The sequence below is a fragment of the Euleptes europaea genome, chromosome 21 (assembly GCF_029931775.1).
Source record: "Euleptes europaea isolate rEulEur1 chromosome 21, rEulEur1.hap1, whole genome shotgun sequence".
Classification (NCBI taxonomy): domain Eukaryota; kingdom Metazoa; phylum Chordata; class Lepidosauria; order Squamata; family Sphaerodactylidae; genus Euleptes; species Euleptes europaea.
Genome location: NC_079332.1, coordinates 9,542,603 through 9,556,024, shown reverse-complemented (window position 1 = coordinate 9,556,024; position 13,422 = coordinate 9,542,603). Strand labels below are relative to the sequence as shown.

Below are 13,422 nucleotides of genomic sequence, written 5' to 3'. Positions count from 1 at the left end.
TATTATTATTATTATTGCAATTGCTTTGGTGGTCATTGACTGTATTCAATAAATGATGGGGATGATAAAGACATGTTAAGGTTGAAGGCATAATCGATTGGAACATGTAATTTTGTGTCGGGGGTAAAAGACAACACCTTGAGTAAGTCGTGTCTTGCTTAACCCTTTTCTTTCAGGAATCTTGTCAAGTACCTGAAGCAAACATCACGGATCGCCATGGGCCCTTTAAAGCTCGCCACCTTGACAGTGTCTCAGTCTTTGCCGGTGCTGAGCACCTTGCAGCTGTACTGTTCATCTGCTTTGGAAAACACGGTATCAAATCGGCTGTCGTCAGAGGTATCTTCCTTCCGTGTGCCAAAGTCCTTTTGTGCAATAACGTACCTATATTCTTGTTCGATTCCCCGCTCCTCCATGCAAAGCCTGCTGGGTGACCTTGGGCCGGTCACAGTTCTCTCCGAACTCTCTCGGTCCACGCTGAGGCTGGCAGTGGCAAGCCACCTCCGCAGGTCTCTTGCCTTGAAAACCCTACAGGGTCTCCACAAGTCAGCTGTGACTTGACGGCAAAATCACACACACACGCACACACCTATATATAAAAGGCCTATAAAAGTAAGTTTCATTTGCAGTCCATTCTTGTTTTGTCCTTAACAAAGACACTAACTAGCCAGCATGGTGTAGTGGTTAAGAGCGGTGGTTTGGAGCGGTGGAGTCTGATCTGGAGAACTGGGTTTGATTCCCCACTCATCCACATGAGCGGCGGAGGCTAATCTGGTGAACTGGATTGGTTTCCCCACTCCTACACATGAAGCCAGCTGGGTGACCTTGGGCTCAGCTCTCTCAGCCCCACCTACCTCCCAGGGTGTCTGTTGTGGGGAGGGGAAGGGAAGGTGATTGTAAGCCGGTTTGAGTCTCCCTTAAGAGGTAGAGAAAGTCGGCATATAAAAACCAACCCTTCTTCTTCTAACTATAAGAAGCCTGAATTTCTATAACGTAGATTGGTTATGTAGCTGTAAATCTCAATGGTGATGGAAGTAGTACGTAGAATCTGTTCAGGAGTGTTTGTGCTTGAAGCTGGAAGCCGCTCAGAGAGCACTTAAAGGGTTTGGAGTGCTCTGCTAAGCACTCGGCTTCTGTCCTTTTTATACAGGACTGCCTCATCCCTCTCTTCAGTGAAGCTCTGCGGTCTTGCAAGCAGCACGACGTCAGGCCATGGATGCACGCCCTTAGATATACCATGTACCAGAATCAGTTGCTGGCAAAATTCAAAGGTATATACGTAAAACCAGAAGTGCTGGTCACCTTGATTTACCTCTGTTAATTCACAGTAGCCATGTTTAGGATTGCACCTCTTCCCCCCACCCCCAAATTACAGTAAAAACCCATTCAGAATTCCAACCTTTCCTTAATCTGTTTTTCCTTCTCCAAAGTCAAGCACAGCTTCACTACACCAAAGAGCATGTCTCATCAGAACCAGATACTTTTTGGTATTTTTTCAACAATGCCAACAGTGCAGATTTTGAAGGCTTTTAGAGGGAGCTGCTAGTCAATAGGAGCCCCGTGGCGCAGAGTGGTGAGCTGCAGTACTGCAGTCCAAGCTCTGCTCACGACCTGAGTTCGATCCCGACGGAAGTTGGTTTCAGGTCGCCGGCTCAAGGTTGACTCAGCCTTCCTTCCTTCCGAGGTTGGTCAAATGAGTACCCAGCTTGCTGGGGGGTAAAGGGAAGATGACTGGGGAAGGCACTGGCAAACTACCCCATAAAACAAAGTCTGCCTAGTAAACGTCGGGAGGTGACGTCACCCCATGGATCAGGAATGACCCGGTGCTTCCACAGGGGACCTTTACCTTTACTAGTCAGAATGGATACTAGTCATGCTGCATACCTATTCTCTCCAGGATCAGAGGATCATGCCCATTATATTAGGTGCTGTGGAACGCAGGCAGGATGGTGCTGCTGCAGTTGTCTTGTTTGGGGGCTTCCTAGAGGCACCTGGTTGGCCACTGTGTGGGCAGACTGCTGGACTTGATGGGCCTTGGTCTGATCCAGCATAGCCTTTCTTATGTTCTAAACACTCATCTAAGCCAATTGATTTTCAGTGGGTTTAGAGTGGAGGAACTTTGGGCCTGCCCGCCCTGCAAATCACCCAAAACTTTCAGGCAATAACTGTGTGTGAAAGGAACAGTAAATGTCGACTCCGTTCAAGGCCAATATTGCTGTCATTCAGACTACATTATGGACCTAACGGTTCTTCGAGGAAGGTGTGCTGCTTGCCCGTAAAAGGCGCTCACGGTTTCTGTGTCTGTTTCAGAGCAAGCGGTTCCGGTGCGGAGCCATTTGATGGAGCTGGACCTGACCGCCGCGAAATTCGCCCGCAAGCGGGGCAATGTGGCTCTGGCAACCCGCCTGCTGGCCCAGTGCAGCGAGGTTCAGCTCGGGAAGACCACGACAGCCCAGGACCTGGTCCAGCACTTCAAGAAACTGTCTGCGCCCATTCAGATGGACGAGAAGTGGGGCCCCGAGCTCGAAATTGAAAAAACCAAGCTGTTGTATACGGCTGGTAAGTGTAATTTATAAATCTGAGAAGCTTCAAGCAAAATGCTCCCCCCCTCCCCATAATCCAGCTGTGAAGAATCTGCTTTGTTAAATAATGTGGCACCCAAGCAGCCACAAACAAAATGGTGCATCGTATACTTTAGAAGAAAAAGAAGAGTTGGTTTTTATATGCTGACTTTCTCTACCACTTGAGACTCAAACCTGCTTACAATCATCTTCCCTTCCCCTCCCCACAACAGACACCCTGTGAGGTAGGTGGGGCTGAGTGAGCTTGAAGAGAGCTGTGACTAGCCAGGGTCACCCAGCTGGCTTCATGTGTAGGAGTGGGGGAACCAACCCAGTTCACGAGATTAGCCTCCGGTGCTCATGTGGAGAGGTGGGGAATTGAACCCAGTTCTCCGGATCAGAGTCCACCACTCCAAACCACCGCTCTTAACCACTACACCACCCTGGCTCTCTTTATTGTTATTATGGTCCTTGACCAGAAAATACATATTCACGTATATAAAACATGCAAGTGAAGACGAAAGCAATTTTCAATAGGACAACACCAAAGGACTAATTCATGATAACAGTAAAACCGTTTAACCACTTGTATAATTCCAGTAACAGTAGAGTCAATAGATAAATCTGTAAAAGCTAAAATAAAAATAAAATACAGGAAAAATAAACCAAACGGTGTAAACAAGAGAATAGGGTTTTATGTGGCCTTTTGGGGAAATGTCGGCAGCTCCAAAAAGCTTCCCGCCTTGGCATCAAAAATGTTTCCCCGTGAAAATTTTTTATCCTGGCCTAAACGTCAACTTTTGTCAAACGATGTGTGTATTGTCGGAAGGGTGCAAAAGATGGAGTAAGTTTCTGTCCGTGCCACAAAACTAACATTTAAAACTTGGCTGCTGGCAGGCCAGTCCACCCATGCCATGGAGATGCTGAGCTCCTGTGCCATCTGCTTCTGCAAGTCGGCCAAAGCGGAGTACGCGGTCGCCAAGTCCATCCTGACGCTCGCCAAGTGGATCCAGGCCGAGTGGAAGGAGATTTCGGGGCAGCTGAAGCAGGTCTTCCGCGCCCGGCAGCAGCAGAACCTCGCTGGCCTTTCCACGCTGTCCAAAAACATCTACGCTTTGATTGACCTGCCGTCTGCGAACACCAACGAGGAGGACTATCCTCAGATCGAAAGTGAATCCACAGGTAGAACAGATCATTTGTGAATTTCCTGATTAGCCTGCTTTGATGCTTGATAAAAGGTTCTGTGTGGATTGGAAATTGTGTGTGTGTGTGCCTAGTAAACGTCGGAAGAATTTCTCTACTGTGCATTTAAGAAGAAGAGTTGGTTTTTATATGCTGACTTTCTCTACCACTTAAGGAAGAATCAAACTGACTTACAATCGCCTTCCCCTCCCCACAACAGACACCCTGTGAGGTAGGTGGGGCTGAGAGAACTGTGACTAGCCCAAGATGGCTTTGTGTGTAGGAGTGGGGAAACCAACCCACTTAACCAGATTAGCGTCCGCCACTCCTGTGGAGGTGTGGGGAATCAAACCCGATTCTCCAGATTAGAGTCGCCCGCTCTTAACCACCACTCTTAACCACTACACCACGCAGGCTTTCTTTGCCATTGCCTTCCTGTGTAGAGTCTTCCTTGCAAGTACTGACCCTGCTTAATTTCTGAGATCTGACATGATCAGGCTGTACCTTGCTGCCTTCCCTCCCTGGTAATTCCATAGGAGATTAATTCAGCACAACATGTTATCACGTTCATAAACTGAAATCGGAAGCTTTCAGTTCTCTCATAATTTGGAGCCGGAGCGTTGTCATGGCATGTATCTCTTCCTTTAAAAAATACAAAAACAAAGCGATAACTAGTCCGTTTGATTCTCTCCAGTGAACATTGGCGTCGGAGAACCGGACTTCATTTTGGGGCAGCTCTACCACCTGTCCTCGGCACAGGCTCCTGAAGTCGCTAAATCCTGGGCCGCCCTGGCCAGCTGGGCTTACCGATGGGGCCGAAAGGTAGTTGATAATGCCAGGTAAATTCATCACCCTAGAAACAAATTGTGTCTTTTTCTTTAAATTTGCCTCTGCTGATGAAACAAGTGCTTGCTAATGCCCGAGTCTTTATGGGTGGGAAACAGGGAGTAAACCGACGTCACAGGACCTGTTGAAGGGGGCGAGGGACGACAGCGGATCTCCCAGTACTAACAACGGAAGGGGCGTAGGCCCAATAAGGCTACAGACAGAGATTCATTGCATTACCGTGGCTAGCGAAAGGTCCCAGATTGGACCCCCAAGATCTCCAGTGAAAAGTAATCGGGCGATAGGCGATGGGTGAGACCCTCCACCTCAGATCCTGAAGACCTGTTGCTGGTCAAAGTTGGCAGTGTTGATCTTGATAGCTCAGTGGTCTGACTTGTCCGTCAGGTTCATGATGTCAGATACAGTGTGGGGAGGCAGGAGTTGGAAAAAGAGACTCCAGGAAGAATTTATGTCTTCTGGGGAATCTGCTTTTGTACTTTGAAACCAACCGCAGTTGAAGAAGAGGAGTTGGTGTCAGCTCAGGTGTCTATCCCTAGCGTCCCATAAACGGACACGCTCAGGCAGGTGAACCTAAGCAGTGCTAATTTATTAGGAGCAAAAGGAAAGATTTACAGAAGTTGACTGCCTCTCATGCAGAAGAGGGTGTTAATGGGGTCTATGCAGGTGGGTTACAGTATAAAAACATTCTAGGCAAAAAGCAATACAGGATAAACAGGATTTGCAGCATGAGAACAAGACCTTGACCAGCAGCCAGAACCTGGCCTTGACAGGAAGCCAGCCTCTGGCCTGCAACTGCCAAACCCCCAACTTCAAAAGAAGCAAAGGCCTGACAGTTGGTTTTAATATGCCGACTTTCTCTACCACTTAAGGCAGAATCAAACCGGCTTACAATTGCCTTTCCCTTCCTCTCCCCTGGCTTTGTGTGGAGGAGTGGGAAAACAAACCCTGTTCTCCATGTCAGAGTCCACTGCTCTGATCCACCGCTCTTAACCACTACGCCACACTGGCTCTCAGTTGTTAGTCATAGCTGTGCATTTTGGACTTCTCTAATTATGTGTCATATCCATATCTTTTTGAGAGAACGTCAAGAGATTCTATGATCAATTTGGACGGCAAACTCCTGTTCAGTTGTGCAATAAATCACAGTCTTGCGATTCTAAATGGGTTTAGAAAATTAGATCTAACAGGGGACTACACTTGTATGACTAGTGGAGGTGCTAGTCTAACTCGTTATGTTTTGGCCTCCCCTGGGCTTTTACTACAGATCCATGACTTTGGGGTGGGGTGGGTGACTATTGGGGGATTGACCTTCTCCCTTTACCGCTTACAGTAAAGCTCCCATCACACAGTATGTTAACCCCAGGGCCGGTATCTAACCTACTTCAGGGCCCAATTAATGTGAGACCACTTAGATGGTCCCCTTTATTAACGCACAAAGAGGAGGAGGGCAACAAAGATGGTGAGGGGTCTGGAGACCAAGTCCTGTGAGGAAAGGTTGAAGGAGCTGGGGATGTTTAGCCTGAAGAGGAGAAGGCTGAGAGGGGATATGATAACCATCTTCAAGGACTTGAAGGGCTTTCATAGAGAGGAGGGTGCTGAGTTGTTTTCTGTTGCCCCAGAAGGTCAGACCAGAACCAACGGGTTGAAATTAAATCAAAAGAATTTCCGCCTAGACATTAGGAAGAATTTTCTAACAGTTAGAGCAGATCCTCAGTGGAACAGGCTTCCTCAGGAGGTGGTAATCTCTCCTTCCCTGGAGGTTTTTAAGAAGAGTCTAGATGGCTATCTGTCAGCAGTGCTGATTCTATGACCTTAAGCAGATGACGAGAGGAAGGGCACCTTGGCCATCTTCTGGGCATGGAGTAGGGGTCACTGGGAGTGTGGAGGGGGAGGTAGTTGTGAATTTCCTGCGTTGGAATTTCCAGGGGGTTGGACTAGATGATCCCGGTGGTCCCTTCCAACTCTACGATTCTGTGATTCTACAAAGCAAATGATATAACGAATTTAAGAGAGGGTACACTTCTCATTGAACCGAATAGCTTCAAGGAGGTTTTTTTAATTAATTGAACTTTTTATCGAGGGTTCTGGGGCTCGTTAAGACAGTTGCCCCCCCCCTCAAGTTTCTAAACAGAGAAGAAGGAACATGTGGTTTGACAAGGAATGCAGAGTATATACCGGAAAGGAAGAGTTTATGTCTTCTTGGGAGGGTGCTCTTGCACTTTGAAAGCAACCATTGTTGTTAGTCGTGGCTGTGCAGTTTGGACCTGTGCTTCCAGCTGCTGGTGACCTTAAGCAGCAAGCCATTGACACTTCAGACTTCAAACAGCGTTCGCTACAGCCGTTATGCGTTAGCTCCATGCCTCCTATTTTTGAAGATGACTAAATGTGTGGTGTTACAGCCAGGGCGGTGTCCGCCTTCTGCCAAGAGAGAAATCTGAAGTTCAAAACCTGCTTCCAGAAAACGTGGCGGAAGAAGACCGGGAGAAAATCTACAGCATTCTCGGACAGGCGGTGTGCCGGCCAGCTGGGATTCAGGTTAGATTGGGGGGGGGGGGAGAATAATCCCTGCGACACTTTATTTCATTTGTAATTTCTGTGAGGAAAGAACAGCATGTGTGAGGGGGGAGGCTTTTGAAAAATCTTGACTGGGAAGGGCGGGAGGGAGACGATGCAGAGCGAAGCAGCAGGGGATGCCTGAAAAGTTCACACCGAGTTGAAGTTAGCAGTTAAATCGAGGGTCTCTGTAGTCATGAGTGACTGGTGCCTACTGTGATCGGTTTTGCACTCGCCGTTTGATAATTCTTGGTCGATACGTGTTCAGGATGAAGATATGACACTTCAGATTGCTGAGAGCGAAGATAACGAAGACGACGACACGGTCGACGTGATCTGGCGCCAGCTGCTCTCGAGTTGCCCCTGGCTGTCGGACCTCGATGAGAATTCGACCGAGGGGCTGATCCAAGTGTGGCGGAAAGTGGTGGACAGGATCTTCAGTCTGTATAAACTCTCGTGCAGTGCATATTTTACTTTCCTGAAGCTCAATGCCGGTCAGGTACGTTGTGTTTTGACTTAGTGATGCAAAATAGCATGCCCTCGCATGCTCTCTCACTCTCAATAAATAAAATCAGTTTTGTGAGAGCCAGCGTGGTGTAGTGGATAAGAGCGGTGGTTTGGAGCAGTGGACTCTGATCTGGAGAACCGGGTTTGATTCCCCGCTCCTCCACACAAGCGGCGGAGGCTAATCTGGGGAACCAGGTTGGTTTCTCCACTCCTCCACATGAAGCCAGCTGGGTGACCTTGGGCCAGTCACAGCTCTCTCTGAACCCTCTCAGCCCCACCTACCACACAAGGTGTCTGTTGTGGGGAGGGGGAGGGAAGGTGATTGTAATCTGGTTTGAGTCTCCCTTAAGTGGTAGAGAATGAGCCCGCCGCAGAGTGGTAAGCTGCAGTACTGCAGTCCAAGCTCTGCTCGCGACCTGAGTTCGATCCCGACGGAAGTTGGTTTCAGGTAGCGGGCTCATGGTTGACTCATCCTTCCATCCTTCTGAGAGTGGTAAAATGAGGACCCAGCTTGCTGGGGGTAAAGGGGAGACAACTGGGGAAGGCACTGGCAAACCACCCCGTAAACAAAAGTCTGCCTAGTAAATGTCACCCCATGGGTCAGGAATGACCCGGTGCTTGCCCTGGGGACCTTTACCTTTTTTTTAAAAAAGTGGTAGAGAAAGTCGGCATATAAAAACCAACTCTTCTTCTTATAATAATAACTGTTGGAGTCCCATAGTTAAGCATAATTAGATCACTGAGCATTTATGTGATAACATGTAGAATTTGAGTTATCAGCGCAATGTTTAAAATACGCAAGGTTTGGTTATTTAATAAACCAGGATGGAGCTGAATTTCAGAGATCTTTTTTAGGATTTGTAATGTAGATTTTTTCCAGTGAATTCAGAGAAGGGCTTGGTGGGGCGAGGTGTGCCTGAGCGGACAAGTCGTTTATTTAACGTGCAGGTTCCGCTGGACGAAGACGACCCCCGGCTGCACCTCCGAAACACCGCCGAGCAAAGCACCGACGATGTGATCGTCATGGCAACCTTGCGGCTGCTGCGGCTGCTTGTGAAGCATGCTGGGGAGCTGAGGCAGTATCTGGAGCATGGGCTAGAAACCACCCCTACGGCCCCGTGGCGAGGTACAGTAGCCTGTCATGTTTGGTAGTCTCCTCATTCAGCAGCAGTGTTAAAAAATATACACACCTGACCCAGGTGTCTGTTGTGGGAAGGGAAGGCGATTGTTTCAGAAACCTGTTGATGAACCACCTAGATTGACCAGGACAGTCTATGTATAATTGTAACGAACGAACCTCTTGTTCCTGGAGGTGTAGGGGAGAGCCTTTGCTAGAGTAAAGATGAGATTTCTGCTAGTTGGTTAAGAGGGAGTATTACCGTATAGGAATAAAGTATACCGTATAGGAAGAAAGTAGATTCCTTTGAAATGTGGTGTTGGAGGAGAGTGTTACAGATACCCTGGACCGCCAAAAAAACAAATCAGTGGGTTTTAGATCAAATCAAGCCTGAACTGACCCTAGAAGCTAAAATGACTAAACTGAGGCTGTCGTCCTTTGGTCACATTATGAGAAGACAAGAGTCACTGGAAAAGACAATCATGTTAGGAAAAGTTGAAGGCAGCAGGAAAAGAGCAGCAGGAAAAGTTGAAGACAGCAGGAAGACCCAACAAGAGATGGATTGACTCTATAAAGGAAGCCACGGCCCTCAATTTGCAAGATCTGAGCAAGGCTTTTAAGGATAGGACACTTTGGAGGACATTGATTATAGGGTCGCCATGAGTTGGAAATGACTTGACGGCACTTAACACACACACACACACACACACATTCCCGTATAAGTTTCCGAATGCAAAAATGACAGTTGTGTTCATTGGTGGTTGTGGCATCTAAAGTAATCTTTGTGCTCCTTCCTTTTTTTATCTCCACTCAGGTATTATCCCTCAACTCTTCTCACGTCTGAATCACCCCGAAGTCTATGTTCGGCAGAGTATTTGTAACCTCCTTTGCCGGGTAGCGCAAGATTCTCCTCACCTGATATTGTACCCTGCAATTGTGGGGACTATATCGCTTAGCAGCGAATCTCAAGCTTCAGGTATGGACTTGTAGATATTACGACTCGTAGAAAGTACGCATGCTAACTGCAGAAAGACGATTTGTGTTTGTTGGAATGCTGTCCTAGTGTTTAACAAACCCTTTTGAACAAATGAGTCCGAGTCTGGAGTTGGGCTGTTAGGATTGTTTTTAACTTTATTGGTGTGATACTGCTCAGGGCCATTGGGTCGAATGAGTAGTTTTATTTCAGTAAGGACAAACCCTCTTTGCTGCAGAACACGTTGTGCCACGCAAGCAGATCACCATGTGATGTCCATAGTTAGTGTCTGTGTTTTTTTTAAATATATAGGGCACGTTGAATAACTGCAGAAGAATTGCAGGGATGGTTGCTTTCTTGATGAACCTCTTTAAAATATGTTATTATGTACTCGCTTCTGTGCTTAAAGCGTATTGGAAATAGGGTTAAGCAACTCACTGTTATTGCTTCAATTAAAAAAGAATTAAGCACTATTGCAACTGAATTACCTAAATCTAGGATGGCAGCTTTTGTGGCTGTCCGGCCCTACCTGGACACATGATCCACGCTTGACCCAGTTTTCAGAAAGAATCTGTGACTCCGAGACCCAGTTGAGTAGAAGATACTAGCTTGTGGCCTCTAGGAGAGCATTGCTAGTGTGGTTTTCAGGTGCTCATGTCCTCTCTAGAAGTGCACTGTGCGTGAGCACCATTGTCCCATGCTTAGTTTGAACCAAATTAATAAGGTAAGGAATTTGACAACTTGCACGTTTTTAAGTGACGGACAAATCTTTGTCGTTCTGGTCAAGGCAGTAGTTTGCTGGCCTTTGGCATAAGAACATAAGAACACAAGAAAAGCCCTACTGGATCAGTCCAGCAGTCTGTTCACACAGTGACCAACCAGGTGCCTCTAGGAAGCCCACAAACAAGACAACTGCAGCAGCACCATCCTGCCTGTGTTTCACAGCACCTAATATATTCGGCATGCTCCCCTGATCCTGGAGAGAATAGGTAATGCAACATGACTAGTATTCATTTTGACGAGTAGCCGTGGATAGCCCTCACCTCCACGAACCTGTCCACTCCCCTCTTAAAGCCTTCCAAGAGGGTAGCCATCACCTCATAAGAACATAAGAAAAGCCCTGCTGGATCAGACCAAGGCCCATCAAGTCCAGTGGTCTGTTCACACAGTGGCCAACCAGGTGCCTCTAAGGAAGCCCACAAGCAAGATGACTGCAGCAGCATTATCCTGCCTGTGTTCTACAGCCCCTAATATAATAGGCCTGCTCCTCTGAGACTGTATAGACCCTTGAATAGACCTTTGAATTTTGACCAGACAGAAACGAGCTTTCCCCCTTTCCTTTCTTTTTCATACCCAGGGAGCAAATTCCCTTCTGCGATACCGACCTTTTTTGGGAACATCCAAGGCGAGGAATTGCTGGCTGGCGAGTGTGACGGAGGAAGCCCCCCGGCTTCCCAAGAGAGCATAAAAGATGAGCCGAAAACGGGCTTGAATGAAGACCAGGCCATGATGCAGGACTGCTACAGTAAAATTGTCGAGAAGCTGTCGACTGCTAATCCGACAATGGTGTTGCAGGTAAAATTCCGAGTTGCAGCTCTGCCTGTCCGAGTCCTTTGGCTTGTGGTCTAGGGCTGTTGACTCGCAAACTTGCCCGGGTGATCGCTGTACCTACTCCGAGACACTTGGAAATTGCTGCTGATTATTTGAAATAAATGACAAAGGACAGTGTGGCCATTTATGCTTCGTAATTAGCAGCACGTTCCAAGCTGAAGTGCCCCGCATTTTTTTTTTTTAATTTTTCACACTGAACCATCATTTAGGAAGTGACTGCGAAGCGGCGCATACCTGCTTCGCATTTCTTAAATGCCCCTTTAATGTCACCTTTTGTGTTTTGGGGAGGGGCCATGGCTCAGTGGTAGAGCCTCTGTTTGTTGTGCAGAAGTTCCCAGGTTCAATGCCTGGCATCTCCAGTTAAAGGGACCGGGCAAGTAGGTGTTGTGAAAGACCTCTGCCTGAGACCCTGGAGAGCCGCTGCCGGTCGGAGTAGACAATACTGACTTTGATGGGCCTAGGGTCTGATTCAGTATAAGGCAGCTTCGTATGTTCATGTGTTCATGTGACCTTTTGTGTTTGCTCCATCCCGCCTCAAAGAATCCCCTCAAGGAAGCATGCAAAATCACAGCTGCGTGTCAGCTATGCAAACGGCGGTTGCTAATGGCTATGGAAACGAAGGAATGAAAGCGCAGGCGAGGGGGGGGTGGATGGGATTTTTCCTTTTGCGTCGGGACTGTGAACAGGCATTTTAAAGGTCTCGTTTTTTAAAAAAGAGCTTTGAGCGAGCATCAAAACTGACCCTGTGCAAATGGCCTCTTTGTTGTTGTTGTTTGCATTTATGCCAATAAAGGTTGTTTGTGTGTGTTTGCTGTGGGGTTCAGGTTCAGATGCTTGTGGCGGAGTTGCGCAGAGTCACCGTCCTGTGGGACGAACTGTGGCTGGGCGTCCTGCTGCAGCAGCACATGTATGTCTTGCGGCGGATTCAGCAGCTGGAAGACGAGGTGAAGAGAGTCCAGAACAACAACACCCTGCGAAAGTGAGTTTGTGTTTCGTTTTCCTTGGAAAGCTAGCATGGGAGGGTCCTCCCACCCTCCGCTGTCCTTGGGGCTTCAGGATGGGAAGAAGAAAGGGTCCCATTGTTGTGGGATCGACCAGCAAGCTGGGACTCACCCCCGGGGCCGCTAGGGCATCTTTCCCTGGCTCTTCCAGGCAGACGTGGTTCGGGTACTCAGGCGGCTGCGTCTTCTCCGATGGGTGCTGGGTAGAGTCTGGGCTGGGCTCCAGCTCCAGAAAGGGTAGTAAGAACTGCTGGGGAATCTTTTTTCTCGTGGATGAAATCCAGGCTGAGTTTTGTAAATGAGAAAGTGCCCCGCAGAGAGACCTCCTGAAAATCCAGCCCTGGCTTCGCCCTCCTTGGAGCGGTGGACTCTGATCTGGAGAACTGGGTTCGATTCCCCACTCCTCCACATGAGTGGCAGAGGCTAATCTGGTGAACTAGATTTGTTTCCCCACTCCTCTGCATGAAGCCAGCTGGGTGATCTTGGCCTAGTCACAGCTCTCAAACTCACCTACCTCACGGGGTGTCTGTTGTGGGGAGGGGAAGGGAAGGTGATTGTAAGCCAGTTTGATTCTGCCTTAAGTAGCAGAGAAATTCGGCATATAAAAACCACCTCTTCCTACTCCTACTTCTCTCCCCAGCCCCATGTTGCTACTTAAAGGGTAATAGATTCTTCAGAAAAGAAGAAGAGTAGGTTTTTGTACCCTGCTTTTCTCTACCTTAAGGAGTCTCAAAGCAGCTTACAAACACCTCCCCCTCCCCACAACAGGCACTTTGTGAGGAGAGTGGGGCTGAGAGAGTTCGGAAAGAACTGTGACTAGCCCAAGGTCACCCAGCAGGCTGCATGTGGAGGAGTGGGGAATCGAACCCGGCTCTCCAGATTACATTCCTCCACTTATACAGCATGCTGGCTTTCAGAAGGAACTTGGTCTTCCTTGTGTCATTCATAGCAGTATTGAGTAAAATGTCTTGTTGTGAGCTTTGCAACCACGCCAGACAATCAAGACGTTACACCCAGTTGTGAAAATACCGCCACTGATAACGTTGGTGTCCCCAGAGTGCAAGTGAATTTTTC

General features: G+C 48.0%; 1 protein-coding gene across 1 annotated transcript in view; it reads left to right on the top strand.

Annotated features, from left to right (window-relative positions):
- Nucleotides 1-13,422, top strand: part of SMG1 (SMG1 nonsense mediated mRNA decay associated PI3K related kinase) — a 74,987-nt gene that overhangs the window by 35,333 nt on the left and 26,232 nt on the right. Inside the window, exons 28-38 of the mRNA XM_056866443.1 lie at nucleotides 177-336; nucleotides 1,148-1,268; nucleotides 2,308-2,556; nucleotides 3,456-3,740; nucleotides 4,435-4,579; nucleotides 6,986-7,121; nucleotides 7,408-7,638; nucleotides 8,595-8,772; nucleotides 9,578-9,739; nucleotides 11,094-11,311; nucleotides 12,172-12,326. Of these exons, the coding sequence (XP_056722421.1) occupies nucleotides 177-336; nucleotides 1,148-1,268; nucleotides 2,308-2,556; nucleotides 3,456-3,740; nucleotides 4,435-4,579; nucleotides 6,986-7,121; nucleotides 7,408-7,638; nucleotides 8,595-8,772; nucleotides 9,578-9,739; nucleotides 11,094-11,311; nucleotides 12,172-12,326 (2,040 nt within the window). The remainder of the gene's footprint in view (nucleotides 1-176; nucleotides 337-1,147; nucleotides 1,269-2,307; nucleotides 2,557-3,455; nucleotides 3,741-4,434; nucleotides 4,580-6,985; nucleotides 7,122-7,407; nucleotides 7,639-8,594; nucleotides 8,773-9,577; nucleotides 9,740-11,093; nucleotides 11,312-12,171; nucleotides 12,327-13,422) is intronic.